Genomic DNA, 26,569 nt, shown 5'->3' with positions numbered 1-26,569 from the left:
GCTGAGGTGGGAGGATTGCTTGAGCCTGGGAGGTCAAGGCTGCAGTGAGCCAAGATCTTGCCACTGCACACCAGCCTGGGCGACAGAGCAAAACCCGGCCTCAAAAGAAGAAAAAAAAAAAAGAAAAGAAAATGATTTTTCACATTTTGCACTCCAAACACTTTTTTAAGAATTTATTTCTGTATATATTTATATATCTTTATATCACCAAGTCTTAAAAGTCACTTTTTCAGAGAAATAATAAAACTTCCATGTAATCATAGATTCATTGGTTATCAATACTCAAAGTTTCCTCTTTAAAACTAGTATATCATGGCACCAAAAGCACAGATTTGGGGGTCAAACAGCGTTGGGTTCCAGTCTTTGCTCTGCCAATTACCAGCTATGTGACTCTGGCCAGGTCGTTTCTCTCCTGAGGCCTTTGTGCCTTCATTTACAAGTCAGGCTAGTCACAAGTCTCTCCTAGGATTGTTATGAAGAGCTACAAAACGGCAAGAAAAAGCACTATACTGGTGCCAGGAAGAGTGTCCCATAAATGGTCACTATGGCGATATATACAAGTGGCCTCTTTCTCCACGCCCCCTCTGTTGAGGGCAGGCACACAGGGCAGGTGCATGGGGCAGGGAGAAGCCATGGATCCAGGTGAGAGAGTGCAGTGACAAAGCAAGTGGAGTTATTTCATACTAATGTTAAGTGGTTAGGAACAAACAAAACTGAGACTCTTGGGCCAGGGCGCTGCGGCGAGGTGCCTGTGGCCTTAGGTTGTTGGAGAGCAGAGGCACGCCCGCTCCGGGACCTCCATGCTCCGCCTCCTTTCTGCCTTGACCCCTCACCACTGCGATGGCAATGAGCTTTCCAGTAAGTACTGGGAAAACTCATCTCTCTTCCTTTATGGGGGATGGGGGGTACTAAGTATGGAGAAAGGTCTCACCGGCTCCAGCCAACCGGGAGCCTGATTTCCTTAGTAAGATTAAGATCTGGACCCACAGAGTGGTCCAACCCAACCCCGGTACTTGGCCCAAGATCTTCTGTCAGACAATTTCCCTCCCTGCAACTCCCTAGAGTGGGAGTTCTTCAGGTCTCTTCCCCATTTGGCAGCTCATGCAAAGCTACTTGAAATAGTAACAACGAAATCTGAATTAGGAAAGAACTCCAGTTATGGGTGGGCTCAGCCTAAGAAAGAGGCTCTGTGGGCCTCCTGGCTTGTTTGGGCCCTGAGAACAGACTCCATCAACACTGGCCTCACTCTTGGGGCTGCACACTGAATTCTGCCCTTCAAGGGATAACTGAAGGAGGTAGGCCAAACTCCTGTCCCTCCACCTCCACCCCTCCCTACCCCTGCAAGCCAGCAGTCTCCATTCCCGCTGGGAGAAATCCCACAGGTAGGCTCTGGGGCCATGCCACCCAGCACCATGAAGAAATGGATGGCAGCAGAGGGTAATGATGGAGAGCCGGAGTCCTGGTTTAAAACCCCAGCTCTGCCTTTTGTTGGTTGTGCTACCTTGTGCAAGTCACTTCATCTCTTAAAGGGGAATAGCAACTGGTTTGTTGAAGATAAAAGAGAGATAACATGTGTAAAATGCTGGGCATTGTGCCCAGCCCATTTCAAGGACTCAGTAATGGACAGCTGTAATTATCTTTACAGCTTTAAAGAGCTTGGGCTTTGATGGCAGACAGACTGGATTTGAACCCTGGCTTGACCATTTACTACATTAGTCTGGGGTACGTTACTGAACTTTTCTGAGTTTCAGTGTTTCTGTGTGTGTGTGTGTGTGTGTGTGTGTGTGTGTGTCTGTGTGTGTGTGGGTCTCTGTCACCCAGGCTGGAGTGCAATGGAGAAATCTCAGTTCACTGCAGCACTGACCTCCTGAGCTCAAGTAATCCTCCCACCTCAGCCTCCTAAGTAGCTGGGACTACAGGCATGCACCACCATGCCCAGCTAATTTTTGTATTTTTAGTAGAGAAAGGGTTTCGCCATGTTGCCCAGGCTGGTCTTGAACTCCTGGGCTCAAGCAGTCTGCTGGCCTCAGCCTCCCAAAGTGCTAGGATAACAGGCATAAGCCACCATGCCTGGCTCAATGTTCCTCACCTGTAAAACGTGGCTTATAAATTATAGGAAAAAAAATCCTTCCTGCATTCTGCTCTTCCTAATGTGTAATCAACAATGACAAAACACCAGAAAAGGAGCAAGCAGAGAAAAATCTCCTATGGCTTAGGTTAGCTTAGCTTGTCCGTGGGCTATCACAGAGGCTAAGGGAATGGTGAGGAGAGGCAGCAATAGGCCCAGTGTGCCTTAAGAGTGGGACAGTCTGTGCCTAGTTGTTCCAGTGAAAGTGAAAACAAATTTTTTGTCCTTAAATGCGCTGCTAGTTGAAATGACGAGGAAGGGTTTTACAGAATGATTCCCCGAAGCAAACAACCCAGAGAGAAGAAAAGCAAAAGACACACAGCTAAATGGACAACAGTTCCCGGCCTCATCACAGGAGAACTCTTTGGAGCCAAGTGAACCCCTGGGTGTCCTTTTTCCCACCCCATCACTTCAACACTTTGTGATCAAGTTCAAACTTAGTCCCAACACAGAGTGTCACTGCAAATTGTTTATTAAAACACAAAGCAATGGACAGTGAAAAACATCCTGATTTTGTACTTTTTGGTGGGAGTGGGGTGGGACATGGAAGGGGTAGGGTCAGATGGAGACAGCCCAGAAGGAAAGCCAGCTCTATCCACCCCTACAGCTTCCCCGGCCAACCAGGTTCAAAGCCCGTCAGTTATATCTCACTGTGCCGTTGTCAATGCACGTTGTGGCTACTGACAAAGAGTTGGTTTGGCCTCCACAGAGAGAGGATGGGAAACTAGAGTAGAAGCTACAAGGGCTAAGAACTTGATGCTTTTTCTCCAGTACTTGGTACAGAATAGAGCAGCCAGGCCCAATGTGGAAGGGTGGGGTTGGTTTCCTGACAAACCAGGTTAGACCAATAATGGTTGAAGAGGCTGCCCTGGGCTCAGAATGGGCAGCTGGTCCTTGCCTGGGAAAACTTCGTGGAAGGGAAAGGTAACATTCCTTAAGTCCAAGGAGAGAACCAATCCAGGGTCAAATTTCTTTTCATTCCCTGGATCACAACACACCAGGGAAGAGAGGAGTCAAGAATGTCTCTCCCTGCCAGTGCTCCCCTCCTACCTCGCAACTCGGCTCTCCCTTCCCGACAGTTGTCCTTTGAAAGGACGGAAAGCGCACTTCAGTTTGTTGTTGTTTTTCCTCATACTGAAATAAAGCACTGAAGCTCAAAATAGAGGTGAGAATGGAGTTCTGCTTTCCCCAGTGCTATGTGCCCCCATCTCACAAGACTGCCTGGATGCAAGAGGTGCCAAGGCCCTCTCTGCCAACTCAAACAGGCACTACTGTTTCCCTGGCTGCCAGCACAATCCTGGCTCCTTGTGTTTATACTCCTGGGGGAACCCGTCCCAAGAGATCCATCCTGCTCTTTTCCTGCCAACCCAGCTAGTCCCCAAATCACCTGCTCTTATCAAGATGATCTGGCCCCCCATAGCAGGCTAGACAAAAGGCACCTGGAAAGGACAGGCCAGACTGGAAGCAAGCCACACAGATGCAAAGAAGAAACCCGCCCTCACTAGGCAGCTGATCTATTGGTACCAATCTAGTCTCATAACAAAATGAGGAAATCTAGCCCTCTTGCCCCAGAGGTTTAAATACAGAGAGTCTCAGTTTGGACTGAAAGAGAAAAATTGCTCTGATCTTTCTAAAGCTTGAACATTAAGGCTTCTTTGCAATTTTCTTAGAGCTCTTTGATTGTTAATTATATCTTTCCATCGAAGAGAAGCAGATTTCTTCTGAGATTTCTGAACAGTTCCTGGGTGTTTCTGGTTCTGCTTCAGTGTACTATCACTTTGCCTTGCCTCAGTCTCTCCTTCCTCCGGGGCCACAGAAGGAGAAAGCCCAAAGCATACCCATCCTGCCCTTTAAAAAAAAGAAAAGAAAGAAAGATTCGTCTCTCACTTTGGAAAGCTCACCTACTCTCCTAGGTCCTTCTGGAGAGGCATGGAGGACAATATTCCATGTTGCCATTTGATGCCACTAAGGATCCTCAAGGCAAGAAGACACTTGAATTATGCCAGAGTAGGCCAGCAAAGGGGAGGGAATGGACAGGGAAGCAGCCCCATGGCAGGGACTATAGGACCCCTGCCCGGACCTGAATCTAGAGGGAATGCCCCACCCTGGCTCAGAGCAGGAGAGGAAAAGGCACTGTGCTGACCGGGGTGGGTCCTTCCCCAACCCCCAAGGAGGGCAGAGAACCTGCTGATTCTTTCCCTGGGTTTCCCAAGGTAAGCCAATTTCTAGGGAAAGGGATTTTAGCACTAGGAAAAGGAAAACACTGCTGCTGTTTTCTGAAGTTCTCAGCTGAGATTTTAGAAACCATATCCAGGCCTTTCCAGGAGAGGCTACATACAGGCAGGAGAAGAAGGAAGAGAAATTCCTTAAAACAGAAGCTTCTCCCAAGAGATAAGGAAGTCAAAACCACAGTTCTAAAGCTGGACCAAACACAGGCACAGAAAGGGGGAGGTAAACCTAACTCAAACTTTGCCCTCTCATCAAAGCCTAAGTGCCCGCTAACATGATCCCAGTAGCTCTTAGGCAGTGAGAGCAAGAGAACACGAACACGCTCTCAAACCAACAGGTGGCCCTGTGGGCAGGGCTAGTCTTCCTGGGAGTCTAACGCCATTGACACCTGAAGAAAACTATCTTCCCAGTCATGAGAACTCGGGGTGTCCACTGAGCAGCCTCTCCTCAACAATGGAGATTTTTCAGAAAAGTGAATCTGGTTTAAGGGACACAAATCCCACAGAGTTTCTTGGCACAATGTTTCAGTAAGCATGAGTGAGACCCAAAAATGTCCGATTAGAGACCAACTGGCCCCTGACCTAAGTCAGAGCTAGACTGCAGAACTCTCAGCCCATCTCTGCAGCAGACATCTGCGTCATCCTCCCGGAAATTCAACTCAGGCCACACTTCTGGCAAAAGAAGTTTCACCCTGACTGTCCTTGTTTTCAGCCAGCTGGGCTCAGTGGGATCTAAAAACCTAGGACAGAGTGTAGATTCAGTAGAGGAGCCCGGGCCTCTCCTCCACACACCCCTCACTGGCACCCCTCACCACCTCCCATGCGTCCCCTATGGTGCAGCCTCTCAGTCCTAGCACTAAGCTCAAAATACAGATGGGGAACAAACAGTGCAAAAAGCAAAATGTGAACAACAGAGTAATTCTTGACACATACAATACAAAAATAAAAATAAAAATAAAGAATCCCACCCCTTTAACCTAAACTTCATGTACCTATATCTTGGAGGAGCCACAAAGCAAAAACAAAAAAACTTTCAAGTTCAGCATCATGAGCCAGCTGTGGCCAGCCCCAGGGAGCTCTTGTTAGCTGGATAGGCTTGGTTCCAGGGGAGTCTACCCCAGCCCCCACTATACTTCTTCCTGTTTCCTCACTTCCCCTTTAGTTTTTGTTAGCCATAGAAAGATGTTCCTTCCTTTCGTTCACAACCAGAGAGGAAAGCGCCCATCCCTAACCCTGAGCTCAGGGGAAAAGGGTGGGCTTGGAAACAGAGGCAGAAGCAAAGCTGCTTGGCTTACAGTACCATTAGGAAATGGCCCCAGGAGTCAGGGTTTCCTTCTGAGACTCTGAGTCACTGAAGGGATGTGTTGAGGTGGAAGGCGGGACCCCCTCCTTCCTCAGACAGACCCAGGCAAACTAACAAACAAGGCAAAATGGAGGCAGCCAGTCCTCCTCCTTCATCTTGACTAATCCAATGGCAGTGGCCCAGGGCTTTGGGGAATTTTGATGGGATAGGAACCAAAGCTACTGCCAGAAGCCTGTTTAGTTAGGATGTTCACTGCCCCAGGCAGGTGGTCCCCAAGACCGAGGCTACAGTACCTTATCCTTTAGAAGCAGGGGAGCTGTGTGAAGCACTGTGGGAAGTATACCTCTGACTGCAGCCTCAGGCCACAACCCTCCAGCTGCCTGACTCAATACCCTAGCACTGAGACCCAAGTCACAGCGAAAACAACAGGCTACAATTCTCAAATGACTAAATGCTGGCCTGGAGTAATCATTAAAGAGCCAAAACCCAGGACATGAGCCCAAGGGCTACCTATTTTGTTACATAAGGAGCAGTTCAAATATATAGAGCTCTTAAAAAACGTACCTAATAAAGCAAACTCAAAATTAAACACATTCTAGAAAAATGGGCCTGGCCTGAGATCCTATATTGACTGCTCCAGTCCAAGCTAAAGCTAATCCTGCTGTCTCCCATCCACAAAATTCCTTCTAGCTTGGCTGGGTCCTCCTTCATTGTTGCCCTAACTGGGAAATGGATGATAATGGCCAGAAAGGAGGGGACCAGGGAAGCTTCATTTCCTATAGAAATTTTTTCAGGGAATTCAAGACTGACACTTAGATGCTAAGGTTAGCTTCAGAGCTGCCAAGGCTCTGGCTGACTGGAATTCTTTCAGTCGCATCACACCAACAACCTGACTGCTACTTGGATAGAGAAATGAAAGGACGGGGGAGGGAGGGGCATACTATTAAGATCAATAAGAAGCATCACTGGGCCTATATAGCTAATTAGTCTAGTTCCTTGAAGTAGCTCTAGGCATAAACCAAAACTGGCTGAACTGTGACACACAAGAACATGGGAATAAATGAACATCAGATACCAGACACTCTAAACAGTGGTCAGTCACTTAGTAGGGCTCAAGTCTCTGAGGTTGCTCTTAAGCTATGCTAACATAAGCCTTTTCTAATCCAAAGACCAGAAGAGACTTTTAAGGTCAAGTGTTCTGTTGCTGCAGGCTGGAAAGCATCCCTGCCCCCTGGCAGCAAGACCCTACAAAGGGGCCAGTAAAGAACTGCTGGGTCACGTCCTCCCGGCTGCTGGCTCAGAGATCCAGGGAGGGAGGTACCAACAAGGTGAGGTGGTAAAGGAGAGAACCCCAAATCCCCGTGTCTCCTTCCCTTCTTGGCTATAACTTAGTGGGATGGTTGAGAGGGAGAAGAAATTTCAAATGAGCCAGATTAAGGAAACAAACAAACAAAACTGAGAAGAAATTAAGTCCCCAACAGGCATTGAAATCAAAATGATTTGTTGTGGTAACAAGTCAGAGGCGATCTGAGGACCCGACATAACCTAAACGTCTTGGATGCCGGACAGTCTATAACTGGCACATGCCAGGGAGACAAGCAGTGACAAAGCTCAAACACTAAAGGTGGGACCATCACTGGATTAATCCAGAAAGACTTCCAGATAAGAAAGCATTTTCTTTCTTTTCTTTTAATCTCCCTACTTTTTTTTTAAGTCTTTACTGCACAAATTCTAACCCTTCACACACATTCTTTCAATCCCAGGACATCTGAAGTCTTATCGAGACATAACTTCAGACCATACCTAACTCCCAGTGCTGGTCGTCTCAGGTAATAAGATGGCATTTCCCTGCTGTTAATTTCTAACCTAAAAAAAGGAACGTGACTCCTCTGAGTTCAGAGTCCTTTCCACTAGGTATACAAATGAGGATCCTTGAGCAGGAAGGATCCAGTTTACCCTAAGTATCCTCAAGAGGAAAGAGACGGCTGGGGGCCAGCCACAAAGAGAGGACGAGGACCAAAGCAGGTCTGGGACCAGGTGGTGAATGAGGGCTGCTCTCTACTCACTCTGCCTCTTTTTGTCTCCTTTAATTGATGTGTGTTTTTTTGTCTTTGTTTTTTTTTTTCATTAATCATTGTGAAAAATATAGAAACCAAAACCAATATGGCTGGTTTCTTTCCCACACCCCTCCATCCTGTTCAGGATGGTCATTTGTTCTCACAACCGGCAGAGGCAGAAGAGGGTTGGAATGAAGACTCCGAAGGCCACCAGGATGGGAAACATGAGGCTGCTGTTGTCCGAGGCATAGGGGTTGGGTGTGCGGGGGCCTGACTGCACCCGGTTCTTATTGGTCTGTTTTTTGAGATTAGACCCTTCATCATATTCTTCTTCTTCTTCTTCCTCTTCTTTCTTCTCCAATCCCGGATGAGGCTGAAGCTTTGGTACATCTAACACAAGGAAGAAAACACTGTTAAGACCCACAGCATTTAAGTAAGAGAGACCCTTAAAAGCAGCAAATAAGCCACAATAAAGAGATTGCTGTGAGTCCAGAGAAAAGACCAGAAGTAGCAGAAATAGCTTCTGGTCTACAGAACAGCAGAGTGCTGCAAAAGCTTTAGATTTAACTAGAAAGTAGAAAAAGCCGTGCTCATAGGTTGGTTCACTATCTTACCTTCCTATTCTACTTTTACAGAGCCCCAAGATAACCAGACTGGACAAGGACAATGACCCAATGCCTAAACTTTAACCTTTTCAAATCCCTCCTCCTCCCACAAGCCCACATTCCCTTTTGATTCACACAACAACTGAAGAAAAGTTGACGCAGAGAGTTCTGGGTTCCCAGCACACACTATCCCTCTGTCCTGCCTCCTCCTCAGGGACTTGAACACAGGTCTGTTTGGTGGTAAGACATTCATCCTCCTAGATGTCATAATATCAGCATTTGGGGGACATCAAGACAATAGAATGAAATCCTCAGTGCATTCAAGATTGAGTTGGGGAAAGGTACAGAGGTGGAATGGGGGAGAAATGCCACAAAGACGCAGCTTTCTCTGCAAAAATCAGCCTGAGATGCTGGCAGCCAGGAGAATCTAAACTCTGAGAAAGAAATATACTCTAAGGCTTGATCCCAAGGATAAGGAGACATAAATAAGTGAAGTTTTGTCCCAGTGCAGTCCAGCAATGCTGGAATCTTTCAGAGCATACCAAAACCCTACAGGACTCCTCCTTTTACCTTTTTTTCCCCTAGGAAAGAGATGTCAAACAAACAGAATAAGGACAAGTTTTAGGTGATGCCAAATGACTACAAAGGTCAGGGTACACCAATAGGTAGCATTATTAATCCCAATTTATAGGGAAATTAAAAGCATCCATCCAAGACAAACATCTGATTAAATGGCAGCAATAAGATATACATAGACCTGACTCCAAAGTTTGTGGCTAATACCATGTTATGCTTCATCCTCATCCAACTGATTCTGAATCCGCTACAATTTAGCTTTAAGTGTTTCCAAAATAGTAACCAGCTCAATTACCTCCCAAGGGCTTCCTCAACCATATCCTTCCACTCAAGTCAAAAAAGCAGGTCAGAACACAACTTACCATCCACTGTCCCAGCCATGATGTAGAGTGCACAGACCTTGGGATTGTCATAGTACCCCTAGGAAAAGGGAAACAGTGGTCAACCCCACACAGCAGCAAACAACTTCCCCTGTACCCACTCTCTTCGGCAATGGGCAGAATAGGGGAATTACCTTGACAAACTCAATGTAGAGTTTCCCTGTGAAGGTGGACACCTCCCCCTGGACACTCAGCTTCCCCTTTCTGATGCTCATAGGTATAATTTCATCGTGAGCTGTGCTATGCCCAACACGATCAAAGATATCCAAGTCTTTCACCACGACGTGGCCATTCAATCGTACATCAAATACCTTCCAGGATAAGAAAAGGAAACAATGTCAAAACCATCAGCTTTACATCCTTTCAAGCAGTTGGGCATCATGCACCTGTTTGGGCTTCACGTTCAAAAATAATTTAAGAAATGATGGGTCTGGATATCCAGGGTGGCTAGCATCCTTAACCCGGGTCAAATCAAAGCCATGTTCCCTCGCTGCCCAGGAGGTCTTATATTGGCTTTAAGGAACAAAGAATACAAACAAAAAGCTTAGCATAGGAAGAAGGAAATTCACAGGAAGGGACAGAGGAAAAATAAGGCTGAAAACAAGAAGGTGCGGCAAACCATGGAGGGAAGTAGCCAGGAGGGCCTTAACAGGATCAGTTAGTTGGCAAAACAAGGATTCTGGCATTGCTTTCTGTCACTAACCCCCAAGGCAAGTGCAGCCTTGTGGACTATGAAACATGCTTCTCTAGAGCTCATCTGTTCTTCCTTTCTGGAGAGGCTCTCACACTCTCTAGCCCCATAATAGTGGATTGTCCAAGAGCAGCAATGTCCCACTGGTCAAGCAACAGCTTGACTAGGCCTCACCTTTTGCTGGGACTGTGCAAAGTAGACCTCGGCAAATTTCAAGACCAGCACGTAGTCCCCCTCCTCTTTGATGGGCACTTCGTAGCCAAAGGTCTCCTCATTGTACCGCTCAGTTTGATACAGGATCTGGTCCTCAGGGTTGGAACGCAGGATTGGCAGTTTCATGCCATAGTCTGAGGCTGAGGACAAAAGACAAAGAGAAAGCACATCAGAGGCAAGACACAAAAGAAGAGCAAAGACCCCAGAACAGCCAGAGGCATTTCCAGGGCAATGCTAATAACCCTCTCCATAAAAGGGGCCACCCACTCTGCACCTGGCTCCAAACAGAGCTCCAACAAAGGCAGGAATCATACAGCCATTACTATGGAAGAGTAAAATGAAAGAAACTAAACACTAATCAGGCCAACAGCCCCTATAAACCTCAGAGCGGAACTTTCTAAAAGCACATTAAAATGACTTTTTCCCCCTGACTGTATGGAGAACAAGTCTAACTCATTACCACAAGAAAGTGCTGTGTTGCAGCTGCCTGGTTCCCCAAGAGGGAGGGCTTCAGAGAAACCTCCTAAAACAAGGGGGATGGCCAAGAACTCCATACAAGATGAAGTTCAAAGAATGTTTTCTCTCATTCAGAAAAGCCCAGAGTCTAAAACAAACAGGATATCTGCTTTGGAAAGTCATTCTTCATTGTCCTTACGAATAAAATTCCAGCTTTAGTTGTTGTGTGTTTTTTTTATAATTTTCATTCAAAAAGTTCCAAAGCTGGTAAACAAAAACAGGCTCATAAAAGAAAGGTGTGACGCTAATTTCCTTACTTCCCACAGACTCACAAAACTCTACCTCACCTACTCACTTGAACATTCACTCAGATAAACCAACAGTAGAAAAAAAAAGTTACTACTGCACCTCCAGTGCCTAGCACGGGACCTGGCACATAGTCGCCACTCATACAGTGTGCTGAATGAACAAATGACAATGAAGGAGGTGCCTGCAAAGCAGTGAAGCCATGCCATTCTGTCCACAAGGCTACAGCATCCTGCAGGGAAAGACAATCTGCCTAAGATGTCCAAGTCCTAGGGGAATCACCTTTCACATTTCACAAACTGACAAGGAATAAGAAAGGGTAAAAGTAAAAAGTTACTTACCTCGGGTCAGTATCAGAAGAGCAGAAAACCTCTCTTGGCCCTGGCCCTCTCCCAACCTTGGTATAAGACAGTTGTATATATGTTTTTTTCTTCCTCTCGCACAACAAACTAAACTCCTAACCTCAGGTGATCCGCTCGCATCGGCCTCCCAAAGTGCTAGGATTACAGCTGTGAGCCACCACGCCAGGCCGAATCTTTTTTATGCAAATATAAGATATCACATTTTAGTCTCAGAGGTAAATAGTTCTGCTTCCTCCAGAGAGTAGCCTGACTCCTTTATCCTATAAACACAGTAAGGCTTTCTAGTGCTCCATAAATATACTTTTCCAACTACAGATGTAGCAGTCATGTAGTCTCTCCTCCCGCATGAAATTAAGATTTCAAGACTGCCTTCCAATCTCACATGGTGACCCTGAAGACACCTGGCAACTAGATCCTTTGGGAGACGGCCAGGGGCTGTCATCCCCAGAGCTTTATCTTCTGAATCATCAACAAGGGAGAAGACATGGCAAAAGGTAAAAGATTAACAAAAAGACCCAGTGGCTGAGGTCGAGACCTCAAAAAAATAAACATAACTGTTAACGGTTCCTGTAAGTGACATTAGCCACGAGATCAGAGGGACTGATGAGACAATGGAAGAGGAAACTCATTGCACTTTTGTCTTCAGACTTTTTTCTTCCTAGTTCTCCTCAAGAAATCAAAGAGTAGCTGAGCAGTGCATACAAAGGATGTACTGCTAACATGCTCCCCCTCCTTTCCAGCGCCAAAAAACCACTGCCCTGGGATACAAAACTATGAAGACTGAAAGACTGCTATTTCTCTTCCAACTGAGCTCTAAGAATTTCCTTCTTCCATGAGGACCGTGATCCTTACAAATCTGGAACATCAACTACATTTCATTTATAGATACACAGAAAATTTTGTGCAAGTGTGGGGAATTGTCTTTTTGTTTTTGAGTTTTTTTTTGGAGACGGAGTTTCGCTCTTGTTGCCCAAGCTGGAGTGCAATGGCGCAATCTCGGCTCACTGCAACCTCCACCTCCCAGGTTCAAGCGATTCTCCTGCCTCAGCCTCCCGAGTAGCTGGGATTACAGGCGTGCATCACCACGCCCAGATAATTTTTTGTATTTTTAGTAGAAACGCGGTTTCACTATGTTAGCCAAGCTGGTCTTGAACTCCTGACCTCACATGATCCGCCTGTGTCAGCCTCCCAAAGTGCTAGGATTATAGGCGTGAGCCACCGCACCAGGCCGAATCTTTTTTTTTCTTGCCAAGTGGAAAAAGTGAGAAACTGACAGTAATGTAATCTGTGGCAGTCTCAGTCCCACAGTGAAGAAAACTCAACCATGTGAACAAAAATTGCTTAACAACCTTGGAATTACCTTTAAAATATTTCCCTTTAAAACCCAAGTGGCTTTCCCAAGAGATCTGCCACATGCAAAGTTGAATTTGCCCAAGTCCCAAGAGATGCAGCAGCAAATAAGGGTTTTTCCTTCCCTCCTTAGCCTTTATGCATTCACAGCGAAACAGATTTCTCTAAAATACAATGAAGTGTACAGTCAGCATGCTGCTGAAATTGGCATAACTCAGTTAACCAAAAAGGAAGGGGGCCGAAGGGCCTACATTATGTCTGCTCTTTCTTAATTTTAGACAATGTAGTAACTAGGCTCCTTGGAAAATTCAGCACAGGGTTCAGGAAAAGACATACATGAAGTGTCACTGAACAAGTTGTTTTCTCTAGGTCTGTTTTCTCACCTATAAAGTGGGGACACCACCTATCCCACAGCATTGTGGTATGGATAAAACAATCCGTATAAAGAGCTCAATACAATGCCTCACACAGAGAGAGACACAGAAACATGGGTATGCTAGCCAGGCAAGGATATGCACTCAATAAGCACTAAATAAATGCCTCCACTCAAGAGAGTTTAGGGAATGGATCAAAAGAAAAGGAAGTAATAAAACTAACTGGAAAACTGCAACTGGGAACCACAAGAGTGGGAAAGCCAGAATGAGCAGAAGCCTGTCCTCCATGAGAACACAGCTATAGAGCTCCCCTTGGTGCTTTAGCGTCACTCACACCCCACCCTCAGATCTCCCGGCCACTAGACTGTTCTTCTGGATCACTTGTTTCTCAAGTGAGGCCAGTACCTAAAGAATTGTTCTGAACGGGCTGAGACAGGGAACCCAGGGATTCAGGGACCTAAATTTCCTACCTGTGAACTTCCACTACTTGGAAGGCCTGCAGATGAAGCCTGCCTGTTAGGTGACAGCAGAGGTAGAGAATTCTAAACAACTCCCATGGCTATGAGCAAATCAGAGGCAGCAGTGACTCCTCTCTCATCCCATCTTTCAAGCTCTTACCTCCCCAAAGCCAAATCCTTCCCCAGCTGAAAGGAAGGCAGCCCAGGAAAGGGTCTTCCTACGGTTACAGAATTAGCAACCTGATAGGCTCTGGTCCCCAGCCAGCTTTTTTCCCCTCTGGAGCCATGTTCTGCCCTATTTTTAATTCCATGTAAAAGGTCATCAAGGAAAAAAAAAAGTGACAGAGACACTTTAAGCTACTCTGGACAGGAGAGTTTACAGTCTTATCAGAAATTTCTAAAGCATGAGAGTTTTTTTGAGAAGGAAAACAAGGCTTAGAGAAGTAAAGCAAGTTTCTCGAGGCCATGCGACTTTAGCAGGTATCTTTCTATGAAGAGGAAATAGCCTTCCCTAAATTCAAGCAAAATTCTGTGCCCTCGGGTCAGATAACCAGGTCTTTTCCTAGTCAGAGTGAAGAGGAACTCAAAATGACCAAGTTACAAATCTGGAACATGGTCAGGCACGCTGGTTCATGCCTGTAATCCCAGCACTTCGGGAGGCCAAGGTGGGAAGATCACTTGAGGACAGAAGTTCAAGACCAGCCTGGGCAACATAGAGAGACCCCTGTGTCTACAATAAAAAACAAAATGAAAAATTTTAAATAAATAAATAAAAACCCTGGAATGTGCCTCATACCAAAACCCCAAGGTGAACGCTTCTAAACCACTTTCTGTAGTGGTGCTCCCATCTGTGGAAGCACACAGGCTGAAAAAGCCTTTCCCAGGCTGTAAGCGCTAGCTATCCTCAAGGCAGAAATGAAATTCAATAAATATTCTGAACTGCTTTTGAAAGCATAAGCCACTAGGTGCCCTGGGCCACTCACAATTACAAGAATGTTGAACTACAAAGAAACTATACAGAAACAGCAAGTTCAAAAGAAGGCCAAACCCTTATCTGGACTAACTTGGTAACAAATACCTGAATTCATTCAACATAAAATCAACTTTTCTCAGCATGCTGGAAACAATATCATGGGCAGGTGGGAAAAGAAATAAGGCATACAGTTCCTACTGCAATCAGTGTAAATAGCTGCACGAGGCAAGGGTCTCCAAATACCTGGCACACTCTTATCCAAACAGGCCCAGAAGAAAGGCAGCATGAACAGCTGGACTTCCCTTGGTAGGACTGACTCCTTAGTAGAGAGCTGTCTCCTGAGAGTGCAAGCTTATGCACATCTCAGCCTGACCTAAAGCCAGCAAAATGCCTTTCTCAGGAACCTGGTAAGTGCAATGTTGCAACAAGCTGGTCCACACTGCAGCTGACAAGTGCCACCTCCCACTCCTCATCCATGCCTTAATACTGCTCCAATTCTTACCCAGATTGGTAGAATGGAGAGGGGAACCTTAGCAGGGAACTTTCATTTATACAATGCCCCAAGGGCCAGTGTCCGAAATAGGACTCCAGTACACACAAGCTTTGGTAGGTCTCATGTAATTTTACCTGCTACAATAAACTCCTCCCAAGGAACTGCAACCATGAGCCAATAACCCAAGGACAGAGATCTTGGCTGACTGCTGACCAGGCCAAAGAAACACACACACGCACACACACACGCACACACACACACACACCACCTGCATCAGCAAATTCAAACCACAATTTCTGAATAAGGGCAGTATCTGGGAACTAAACCTGTGTGGTCTTACTCAGCTTTATCCTCTGCACAACAGACCGAATAGGACGATGTAACCAATGCAAGGCCTGGTATCTGCTAAGTGAAAGAAACCATCCGCTCAGTGCCCTCACCACAGCTATCTCAAGAGGCAAAGTCCACAAACTGCCTAGTTTCCTCAAGGGCTCCTTCCTCCCTGCCCACACTCGTGAAGAAAGAGGAAGGGTCCAGGATAGAGATAGTAATGACCTCCTGCTATAAAGTCTGGCTTTGGCTGCTGCTACCCCTGCTAAAGACTGGAGCCCTGAGTCAGCTGAACCCAGGCTACTGTGATCTACATGCCAGGGCTCAACAAATTCCAAGACAAACATAGAACTTCAGAAAACAGCCCTGTGTCCCAAGACCCTCACATGTGTGAAAGGCAATAAACTCCTTAATATAACAAACTCCAGGACACTGCAATCGACTTGGGAAGAACTAACTCTTTTAGTAAAAGCAAGAGCCAAATCTGGGCATCGCAGAAAAAGAGTGAGAGAAAGTGAAGAGTGAGTCTGTCTCCTGGTTGTCTGGAGGTGGCATACTGCCAATTTGGCAGCCTCTGAACCCAGCATACAGCATCAATCTCCTTCCAACACACGAAGCAAAGAACTTCCTTCTGAAACCTGTTTTCCAATCCCTCCAACAGAAGAAACAAAGATTATAAAGCAGATCTTCCAAAACAGTGGTCTCGGGGCAACCTACATCACAAGCCCCTGGTGCAGAAACCTGGGTCCCAGCAAAAAAGCTCAATCTACTATAATCGATTTCGAGTGGGGACTAGGAATCTGCATTTTTAACCAGCTGCCCTGGCAATTCTGACACACACTAACTTTGGGAAGGGAGCAGCTCTGTTAAAAACCACTGTTGCCCAACAAGTTAAGTCACAATCATTTTCCCCCTAAGCTGGAATTAGAACTCTCAGGATCACCTAGGGGAGGTTGTAAGCATGCTCTGATAGACCATTCGGATTCTTACACTGGTTGACCCAGTTCACACACAGCCACCAGCCTCACGTGCAGGATGGCTGCGATAGAACCACCCTCTGGGGGCGGCCTGCCGATTCTACTTTTAAGCACACATATTCATCGCTCGAAAAGAGGGCGGGGGAGGAGGCTACAATCAAACTTTCCTGGCCCATTCTCTTCGAAGATTCCTTCCTGTTCTGGCTAAGAATCAAGCCCCGCTCGCGCTGCAGAAGGGGCAAGGAAAGAGGCCGATTCCTGGGCCGACGACAATCTCCCAAGAACTGTCTCGACAGGAGAAGCAGGGGCACCCATGACCTACAACCCGCGAGGCCTGGAGGTGGCAAAAGGCCGCCTTCGTCATTTCTCTCCCAGCTTGGATGGGAGTGAGGGGTTGAGAAAATGCAGGATGAGAAATCCAAATATAACTAACTTCTGGCCAACTCTCTGCCTGTATGACTCTAGGTATCTTGGAGCCAGTGCCAGGCCCTGAGCTCAGAGTGGGCCCCCGAAGAAGCTGCAGAGAGAAACTTCGCTCCAGAGACGCGGCCCCAGGATTGAAAGGGGCTCGGGGCCCGCAGCCCCCGGCCGGCTGCGCCCAGCACAGCAGGCCCCGGATCCCGCGGCTCCGCAGGGGGACTCTCACCTCGGCCCACCCGGCCTTCCAAAGGGTCCTTGCGGAAGTGGATCCCGTGCACGTCCACATGCGCCTCTCCGCCCGCGTTGACCGCCCAAATGACGCTCTCGGGCAGCCCGGCCCCCGCCGCGCCGGCCACGCCGGCCACGCCGAGCCCGGGTCCCCGGATCGCCGGCAGCAGCAGCAGCAGCAGCAGCAGCAGTCGCAGGAGCGCCACAGCGGTTCCCTCAACCGCCCAGGCTCCCAGCATGGCGGCCACCACCACGAGGGCAGCCCCCGCCGACCCTCGTCCTTGGCCGGCTGCCAGGCCACCCCGGACTCAGAAAAACAGCGCCACGGGCCGCTCCGCCTGAGCCGCCGGGAACATGTCGCTCTCAGGCCTCCTTCTTCTCAGCCACGGGTACCGCCTCCCACCTCAGGAACAACCTACCCCGCCGCCCCGCCCCCGGCCACGACCTGCAGCCAATCAGCGCCCGGCCCTCATTAATTACCCACCACCCTGCCGGGAGGCGCCCGCTCATTGGCTGTCAGACGCGGGAAAGGGCGTGGCTTCTCCCAGGCGCCGGCCCAGCAGTCGGGCACGAGATGGAGCGCGCGCAGAGGGAGTGAGTTCGGTTGAAGCGGCGGTTGGATGCGGAAGTGGCGGGTGCAGCGCCCAGGCGGCCCCGGAATCCCACAGCTGAATGGGAAAGGTGGCCTGGGGGGGAAGGTTTAGGGTAGGGCGCACTGACACGTCGCCAGCACTTCCGGTGCTCTAGCTCTTGAGACCTAATAGGCTCTGGAGGGGGCGTGGCCGACTTTCCCGCTCCCTCTTCTTTTCTCAGGGAGAAGCATGAGCATAAATTCTAGTAGGAGAAGCAATGGACACTCTCCAGACCTAAGAGACGCAGTCCTTTTCCCTGCGTGAGGGAGAGGACCCATGCTTTCCCAGAGAGGCCGCGGACACAGATCTCCAGGGAACGAATCCCACGAGGATAATGCCCCGCCCCCCTCCCCTTAGAGGGCTCTGGGCGGGTGGTAGCGTCCAGACGGCCGTCCAATGAGAAGGCTCCAACGCAGCGGAAACGCGTGGCTTTGAGAGCGAGGGGGCGCCAGGCTGCCCGCGTCTCCATGGCGACAGCCTCTGGCCGGCCTCCGCTGCGTAGGGGCGGGACCGAGGCACCCTAGGCGCTGGCGGGAGTAGCCGCCGGCGGTGCCCAGAGTGGAGGACTGAGTTGTCCCGCACAGGCACGGCCCGAGCTCCCTCCCTGCTCCTTCACAGTTCACCCGGCGCTGTCCCACACTGGCGATCCCTGCGCTTTGGTCGCTGTTCAAACTCCCGTTTTTCCGATGGGGAAACTGAGGCACAGAAAGGGACCGAATGTTGCCAAAGGGTCGCGCCGCAAGTGTAGGGCAGAGTCAACGCAAAAAAACAAAACAAAACAAAAAAAACACTTAATGCATTTTCCATAAATACTGGTCGATTTAGAAATTCTCCCTAAAAGGAAAAAAAATGTATCAAGTCCCTACTACCAGGGTTGTCAGATAAAATAGGAGAAGCCCAGTTATATTTGAATTTCAGCTAAGCAAATGGGACCCACTTATACTAAAAAAAAAAAAAAATGCATTGCTTATTAAAATTCAAACTTAACTGGACTTCTTGTTTTTTATCTGCCAATCCTACCTACTACTTAGGCAATGAGCTTTGTGCTACATAAACAAAATACACACCTGGGGTCCCGCATGAGAATCACAGACTTTGCACAACCCATAATGAAATTAATTGTTTAGTTAGAACAGTGATAAGTGCTATACAGGAACAAAACAGGGTACCAAAAATGGAAACTATCAGTGGTGGATCTAAATGCACCCAAATTCCTTCCCAGGCCCCAAATTCAGGCCCCAAATTCAGACCCCACGGGGGTAACTTTTGGAAGTGTTCCCTTCCGGTCTCACTTTCCCCCCTATTTTGCAAGCATCTGGCCTTACTTCCTCCCATAGACATGTTTCCTGTCCAAGGTGTTTCTTTTTTTTCTCTCTCTCTCTCTTTTTTGGAGACAGAGTCTTGCTCTGTCGCCAGGTTGGAGGGCAGTGGTGCAATCTCGGCTCACTGCAAGCTCCGCCTCCCGGGTTCAGGCGATTCTGCTGCCTCAGCCTCCTGAGTAGCTGGGACTACAGGCGCGTGCCACCACGCCCAACTAGTTTTTTTTATTTTTATTAGAGACCGGGTTTCACCATGTGGGCCAGGATGATCTCGATCTCCTGACCTCAGGGTCCGCCGGCTTTGGCTTCCCAAAGTGCTAGGATTATAGGTGTGAGCCACCACCCCTGGCCTCTTGGGGTTTCTAATTCTTCTATTCTCTCTCTCAAGGTGTCATCTTTTAAGAATCTTGACAACTCAGAGGCTTCAGTTACCCTCAAAGGAGGGGTGTGGTGCAAATGGGGAACAGAAACACAAGTAGTGGTGATGGGGCTTCCTCCCTCCAGGCAGTTGGCCTGCAGAGCCCACGTACCACTCACGTATTGGGCTGCCACCAGGAGCTCATGTTTATTTTATCCTCAAGGCAGTCTAGTCCAGGAGAAACAATCACAAAAATGGATTAATTTTGGGGGGAGGCCTCTAAAGGCCTTCTCTTAGTCCTTCATGTCTTTGGTCACCCCAGAGGGTGAAGAAGATACCTGGCTAGCTCCTATTATTGAGCCCTTCAGATACCATTCGTGGTTGGGCCATCTTTGTAACAAGGAGCCTGGCTCCCTTTCTGAGATCCAGCTGCTCATGAATTAGGCTGTCTTTTCAGTAAAACAAAGTCTGAGACCCTGGAGGCAGGGCACGGGATCCGAGCATGGGATCTAAGACAGGCTGCCTGCATCCCATGCCTAGTCCCATTTACCCACTGTGTGGCCTTGGGCAAGTGATGTACTTCGCTGAGTTTCAGTTTCCTCAATTGTGAAATAGAGATACAGTCATGAGTCACTTAATGACAGGGATGCATTCTGAAAAATGCATCATTAAGCGATTTTGTCGTTGTGCAAAGATCACAGAGTGTACTTACACAAACCTAGATGGGGATAGCCTCCTATACATCTAGGCTATATGGTATAGCCGATAGCTCCTACACTGCAAACCTGTACAGCATGTTACCTTACTGAATACTGTAGACAGTTGAACACAATGGTAAGTATTTGTGTATCTAAACAAAGATACAGTATAAACACAGTATTGGCCAGCCCAGTGGCCCATGCCTGTAATTCCAGCACTTTGGGAGGCTGAGGTGGGTGGATCACTTGAGGCCAGGAGTTCGAGACCAGCCTGACCAACATGGAAAAACCCTGTTTCAACTAAAAATACAAAAATTAGCTGGGCATCGTGGGGCACACCAGTAATCCCAGCTATTCGGAAGGCTGAGGCAGGAGAATCGCTTGAACCTGGGAGGCAGAGATTACAGTGAGCCAAGATCGCACCACTGCACTCCAGCCTGGGTGACAGAGTGAGACCCTGTCTCAAAAAAAAAAAAAAAAATACACACACACACACACACACACACACACACACACAATAATCTTTATTTATTTACTTATTTATTGTGGAGACAGACTCTCACTATGTTGTCCAGGCTGGCCTCTAACTTGTGGCCTCAAGTGGTCCTCCTGCCTTGACCTCCCAAAGCCCTGGGATTACAGGCCTAAGCCCCTGCACCTAGCCAATATTATAATCTCACGGGACCATCATCGTATATGTGGTTCATCATTGGCTGAAATGTTATGTGGCACATGACTGGAATACTTTATTTTACTTACTTATTTTTTGAGACAGAGTCTCACTCTTGCCCAGGCTGGAGTGCAGTGGCATGATCTCGGCTCACTTCAGCCTCTGCCTCCCTCCTGGGTTCAAGCAATTCTCATGCCTCAGCCTCCCAAATAGCTGGGATTATAGGCATGCACCACCATGCCTGGCTAATTTTTGTATTTTTAGTAGTGACAGGGTTTCTCCATGTTGGCCAGCCTGGTCTTGAACTTCTGGCCTCAAGTGATCCACCCGCCTTGGCCTCCCAAAGTGCTGGGATTACAGGTGTGAGCAACCGCACCTGGCCTGGAATAGTTTCTATTTCAGAGGGCAGACGTGAGGATTAAAGAAGGTAATAAAACCACATGAAGAAGAGGAGGAGAAGGTGGTAATGCATATAATAAAGTCATTAGAATTGATAAAGAGCCGAAACAATTGTTTAGATACTCCGAGACCAACCACCATAGCCACATAACCAACATTTTAGCACCTGATTTTCCAAAATGCTAACTCTAAACATAAACAAAGCACAAGAATAAGTTTTCTTCCCTTATTAGCATGATTCCACGGAATTAAACCAATCAGCCATAGACAAATCAGCTTAAGTAGCTCTATTTGCCTTTGAAAAAATATATGTCAGCCAATCATGAAAAGGGTCTAAATACTTCCTCTTGTGCTACAATTGCTGTCAATTCAGACTTCTTGCCAATCTTGTAATCTCCCGATTCACAGACTCTTCCTTTGTATGCACAATTAACTCCTGAAATTTTAACTTGATCTGATTTTATTTTTGACAGATTCATGCCTGGCACAAGCCAAGGCACTCAACCGACTGCTATTCTGAAATGAAAGTCTCGGCCGGGCATGGTGGCTCACGCCTGTAATCCTAGCACTTTGGAAGGCCGAGGTGAGTGGATCACCTGAGGTTGGGAGTTCGAGACCAGCCTGACTAACATGGAGAAACCCCATCTCTACTAAAAATACAAAATTAGCCGGGCATGGTGGTGCATGCCTGTAATCCCAGCTACTCAGGAGGCTGAGGCAGGAGAATCGCTTGAACCCGGAAGGCGGAAGTTGTGGTGAGCCGATATCGTGCCATTGCACTCCAGCCTGGGCAACAAGAGTGAAACTCCGTCTCAAAAAAAAAACAAAAGAAAGTCTCTTGAGTTCTTGCCTTCTGAACTTGTACCCCCACCTTGTACTGTAAGAGGCTGCTAGATCTATGCTTTTTTTTTTTTTTTTTTTTTCGAGACAGGGTCTCGTTCCATTGCCCAGGCTGGAGTACAGTGGCACAATCATGGGTCACTGCAGCCTCGACCTCCCAGGCTCAAGGGATACTCCTACCTCAGCCACCCAAGTACCTGGAACTAGAGGCATGTGCCACCATGCCCCACTAATTTTTTTATTTTTTTGTAGAGATGGGGTCTTTTGCTATGTTGCCCAAGCTGGTTCGAACTCCTGGGCTCAAGCAGTCCTCACACCTCGGCCTGCCAGAGTGCTGGTATTACAGGCATGAGCCACTGCACTTGGTCCCAGATATATGCTTTTAGGAGCTCTTGATAAAATTATTTGTAGCCGCAAATCCGTACGAGTTTACAGCACCTCAATTCTTGGCTGGGCATGGTGGCTCATGCCTATAATCCCAGCACTTTGGGGGGCCAAGGCAGGTGAATCACCTGAGGTCAGGAGTTCAAGACTAGCCTGACCAACATGTCGAGACCCCATCTCTATAAAAATATAAAAATTAGCCAGGCATGGTAGCATGCGCTTGTAGTCCCAGCTACTCAGGAGGCTGAGGCAGGAGAATCGCTTGAACCCAGGAGGTGGAGGTTGCAGTGAGCCAAGATCATGCCACTGCACTCCAGCCTGGGCGACAGAGTGAGACTCTGTCTCAAAAAAAAAAAAAATTGACTCCTCAGAAGAATTCAACTAAGGGGCAAAAGGCAGAGAGAGAGAGACAGAGACAAGTTTTAGAGCAGGAATAAAAGGAAGTAAAAGGCCAGGCACAGTGGCTCATGCCTGTAATCCCAGCACTTTGGGAGGCCAAGGCAGGTGGATCACCTGAGGTCAGGAGTTTGAGACCAGCCTGGCCAACATGGAGAAACCCCATCACTACTAAAAATACAAAAATTAGCCGGGCGTGGTGGCGTGTGCCTGTAGTCTCAGCTACTAGGGAGGCTGAGGCAGGAGAATCGCTTGAACTCAGGAAGCAAAGGTTGTAGTGACCTGAGATCGCACTACTGTACTCCAGCCTGGGTGACAGAGCAAGCACTCATCTCAAAAAAAAAAAATTACTCACCTGAGGTGGTATCAGGAGTAGGACCCCCATCTTGTACTGTAAAAGGCTACTAGATCTATGCCTTTTTTTTTTTTTTTTTTTTTTGAGGCGGAGTCTCTCTCTGTTGCCCAGGCTGGAGTGCAGTGGCACGAACTCGGCTCACTGCAACCTCTGCCTCCTGGGTTCATGCAATTCTCCGGCCTCAGCATCCCAAGTAGCTGGGACTACAGGCAAGCTACCACATCCAGCTAATTTTTGAATTTTTAGTGGAGACAGGGTTTCACCATGTTGGCCAGGCTGGTCTCAAACTCTTGTCCTCCGGTGATCCGCCCGCCTTGGCCTCCCAAAGTGCTGGGATTACAGGCGTGAGCCACTGCGCCCGGTCCTTTTTTTTTTTTTTTTGAGACAGGGTTTCTCTCTGTTGCTCAGGCTGGAGAACAGTGACATAATCATGGGTCACTGTAGCCTCTACCTCCCGGGCTCAAGGGATCCTCCCACCTTAGTCTCCCTAGTAACTGGGACTAGAAGCATGTGCCACTATGCCCCACTGAATTTTTTTTTCGTAGAGATGAGGTCTTTTGCTGTACTGCCCAGGCTGGTCTCAAACTCCTGGGCTCTCCTCCTGCCTCGGCCTCCCAAAGTGCTGGGATTACAGGCATGAGCCTTGATAGGGTTGGGGGCAGAAGACAAAAAGGTCAGAGTCAGGCTAGAGGGCCTGAACCCAGGGCAGGATTATATCCCAAAGCACTGACCTAGAGGGGTCCCCAGATAACCCCAGGTTTGCTCTCAGGATGGACCATGCAGAAGGCATGGAGTCTGAACCCTGGGAAAGCTGAGAAGAGTGTCAGTCCCCAGGTGGCCCTGGGCCCAGGCCCAGACAATGAGGAATTTGGGCTCCAGTCTCCCATTTCCCCTCCCTGCTGTGAAAGGTCATCCCCATCTGAGAGCTCAGAAACACTTGGCGCGGCTGCATTCCCACCTCCTTCAGCTGGGGCTGGTTTGATGCAAACATTTCTGCAAATCCTCCAGCACTCTCTCAGGATGGAGCACTTGCCCTCGTTAGAGTAACAGGAATGAAGATTTGGGGGACAGACAGAGCTGGGTTCAGTTCCTTCCTCAGCAGCTTCCCGATCACATCACTTCCTTTCTTGCTGAGTCTCCTTTCTCCTGAAACACATCACATTGATGTAAGGACTAAATAGGTAGTTCTTAAATGGGCAGCAGTTATTTTTCTCTGTGGAAGAAAGATACACTTTTTGTAGAAAATGCGGACGACATAGAAGAGAATTTTTTTTTTTTTCCCCTACAAAGTCTTACTCTGTTGCCCAGGTTGGAATGCAGTGGTGTGATTTCTGCTCACTGCAACCTCTGCCCCCCGGGTTCAAGCAATTCGCCTGCCCCAGCCTCCTTGAGTAGCTGGGATTACAGGTATGTGCCACCACATCTGGCTAATTTTTGTACTTCTAGTAGAGATGGGGTTTCACCATGTTGGCCAGGCTGGTCTCAAACTCCAGAGCTCAAGTGATCCGCCCACCTCAGTCTCCCCAAGTATTGGGATTTCAGGCATGAGCTACCATGCTGGCCAGAAGAGATTTTTTTAAAGATAAAATTCGCCATAATTTCTTTTTTCTTTTTTTTCTTGCTTTGAGACGGAGTTTCGCTCTTGTTGCCCAGGGTGGAGCTCAATGGCGCGATCTCAACTCACTGCAACCTCCACCTTCCTGGTTCAAGTGATTCTCCTGCCTCAGCATCCCTAGCAGCTGGGCTTACAGGCATGCACCACCACGCCCAGCTAATTTTGTATTTTTAGTAGAGACGGGGTTTCTCCATGTTGGTCATACTGGTCTTGAACTCCCGATCTCAAGTGATCCACCCACCTCGGCTTCTCAAAGTGCTGGGATTACAGACGTGAGCCACTGGGCCCGGCCCAAAATTCACCAAAATTTCATCCAAAACTGAAATAAGGCATATAAACCCAGGTCCTGACAGAGCAGCTTCTCAATAATCATTGGTTCCTACTTATCTGATGCTCTTAATGACCTCAAAACGGTGGAAAAATAGGACATGTTCCGTTTTTTGCAGATGAGAAGCTAAAGCTCAGAGGGTTGAGTGATTTGTCCAAAGTCACGCAATGAACAGCCAGAATCCAATGTTTTGGCATCTAATATACTTCTTTTCCTTTGAGCTTGGCTATGTAGCAAACATAGTTTGGTGCAAATCACAGCTCTGCCATTAATCACTGTGTGACTTTGGGTAAATGAATTCACCTCTCTGATCCTTAGTTTCTTCATTTGTGGGATGGAGAGAATAATTGTGCCCACCTTGTAGGATTGTTAAAAATAAGAAGACATATTTTAAATGAACAAAAAATTAAAGGATTTTTTGTTTTTTTGGAGATGGTGTCTCGCTCTGTCACCCAGGCTGGAGTGCAGTGGCGTGATCTCATTTCACTGCAACCTCAGCCTCCTCAGTTCAAGTGATTCTCCTGCCTCAGCCTCCCAAGTAGCTGCGACTACAGACATACACCACCATGCCTGGCTAATTTTTGTATTTTTAGTGGAGACAAGGTTTCACCATGTTGGCCAGGCTGGTCTCGAACCCCTGACCTCAAATGATCTGCCCCCTCCCCCACCCCAGCATCCCAAAGTACTGGGATTACAGGCATGCGTCACCACACCCATCCAGGGTGTGGTTTTTAAAATTAGCATTGTGGGACCATTGAGCACGTAGCTAAGTGATCAGTAAATCATAGTTGTGGGTGTTTGGGGCATACAGACCTGGATTTAAAGCCTAGCTCCACTTCTTAGAGCTGTGTGGCCCTTGGAAAGTCGTTTCTCCTCTCTGGGCCTCAGTTGTCTCACTTGTACAATGGATATAATTAGAAGACCTACCATGTGGGGCTGTTAGAAGCCATTCACAGCGTGCCTGGCCCATAGAAGTCCTCAGTGCACAGAAGCTATTAATTATGTATGAAGAAATAATTATAACAGGTACTGCTGGCAGTCTGATAAATAGAAAAGACCTTGATGAAGTTCTGAGGCTAAGGAGTGGGAAATACCGTTCTCCCCAAGGGAGAAAAAAACCAAAGGGAGCCAGAGTTCAAAAGGGGAAGATGAAGCAGCTGTGTTTGAGCCCCGAGAGGCAATTTCACCTTGACCCATAAAACTGAAAAGGGTTGTGTCTTCCTGTCCAGATAAGGATCAGAAGAACAAAGTGTACTATTAATTAAGTCCTGCCTATTTTTAAGTTTATGGGATATTTTTCCCCCTTAAAGATAAACTCACAATAAAAGTTCAAAAGGCAAACACAAGTCAGGGGTGGGAGCCAGTCCTGCCAGCCCTGAAACTCTGAGGTGGGTGGTCTGGTCCCAAGACCAAGTTTGCTCACCTTGGGCCTCTGGGAGTTAGACCACAGAGGGACCAGAGCAATCCAGAGAGGTGGGGAGCCAGCCCACTGTGTCTGCTGGTCCTGGCCCCCAGGGTGCAACTCGAACTGAGAAACCTGGCCGGGTCCCCAACTTCGCAGGAGGGAGAATGGACTTGGCATGTCTTCACTTCCCCCAAGAGGATATGAGTCACAGTGAAGAAGCCAGCCAGGTCCAGTATGGTCATGGTCTAGGCAGAGAACAGAA

General features: G+C 47.8%; 1 protein-coding gene and 1 long non-coding RNA gene across 3 annotated transcripts; one reads left to right on the top strand and one right to left on the bottom strand.

Moving 5' to 3' along the window:
• Positions 1–1,605: 1,605 nt before the first annotated feature.
• LOC134732062 (uncharacterized) lies at positions 1,606–3,483 on the top strand. The gene is made up of 2 exons (XR_010114981.1): positions 1,606–1,722; positions 2,371–3,483. It is a non-coding gene; the product is annotated as an uncharacterized lncRNA (long non-coding RNA).
• Positions 2,583–17,637, bottom strand: MLEC (malectin). 2 transcript variants are annotated; one of them, XM_055237786.2, is made up of 5 exons: positions 16,907–17,637; positions 10,143–10,321; positions 9,412–9,588; positions 9,260–9,317; positions 2,583–8,106 (listed from the first exon to the last, which is right to left on the bottom strand). In XM_055237786.2, exons 1-5 carry the CDS (start codon positions 17,145–17,147, stop codon positions 7,877–7,879), a joined length of 885 nt encoding a protein of 294 aa, XP_055093761.1. In that variant the 5' UTR covers positions 17,148–17,637; the 3' UTR covers positions 2,583–7,876. The 2 variants fall into 2 exon arrangements, with proteins under 2 accessions (XP_055093761.1, XP_055093762.1); XM_055237787.2 differs by lacking the exons at positions 9,260–9,317; positions 9,412–9,588 and having other exon boundaries at positions 16,907–17,304.
• Positions 17,638–26,569: the final 8,932 nt, after the last annotated feature.

The sequence above is a fragment of the Symphalangus syndactylus genome, chromosome 13 (genome assembly GCF_028878055.3).
Source record: "Symphalangus syndactylus isolate Jambi chromosome 13, NHGRI_mSymSyn1-v2.1_pri, whole genome shotgun sequence".
Taxonomy (NCBI): Eukaryota; Metazoa; Chordata; class Mammalia; order Primates; family Hylobatidae; genus Symphalangus; species Symphalangus syndactylus.
The sequence above is the reverse complement of the archived record's forward strand: the minus strand, read 5'-3'. Positions and strand labels throughout refer to the sequence as shown.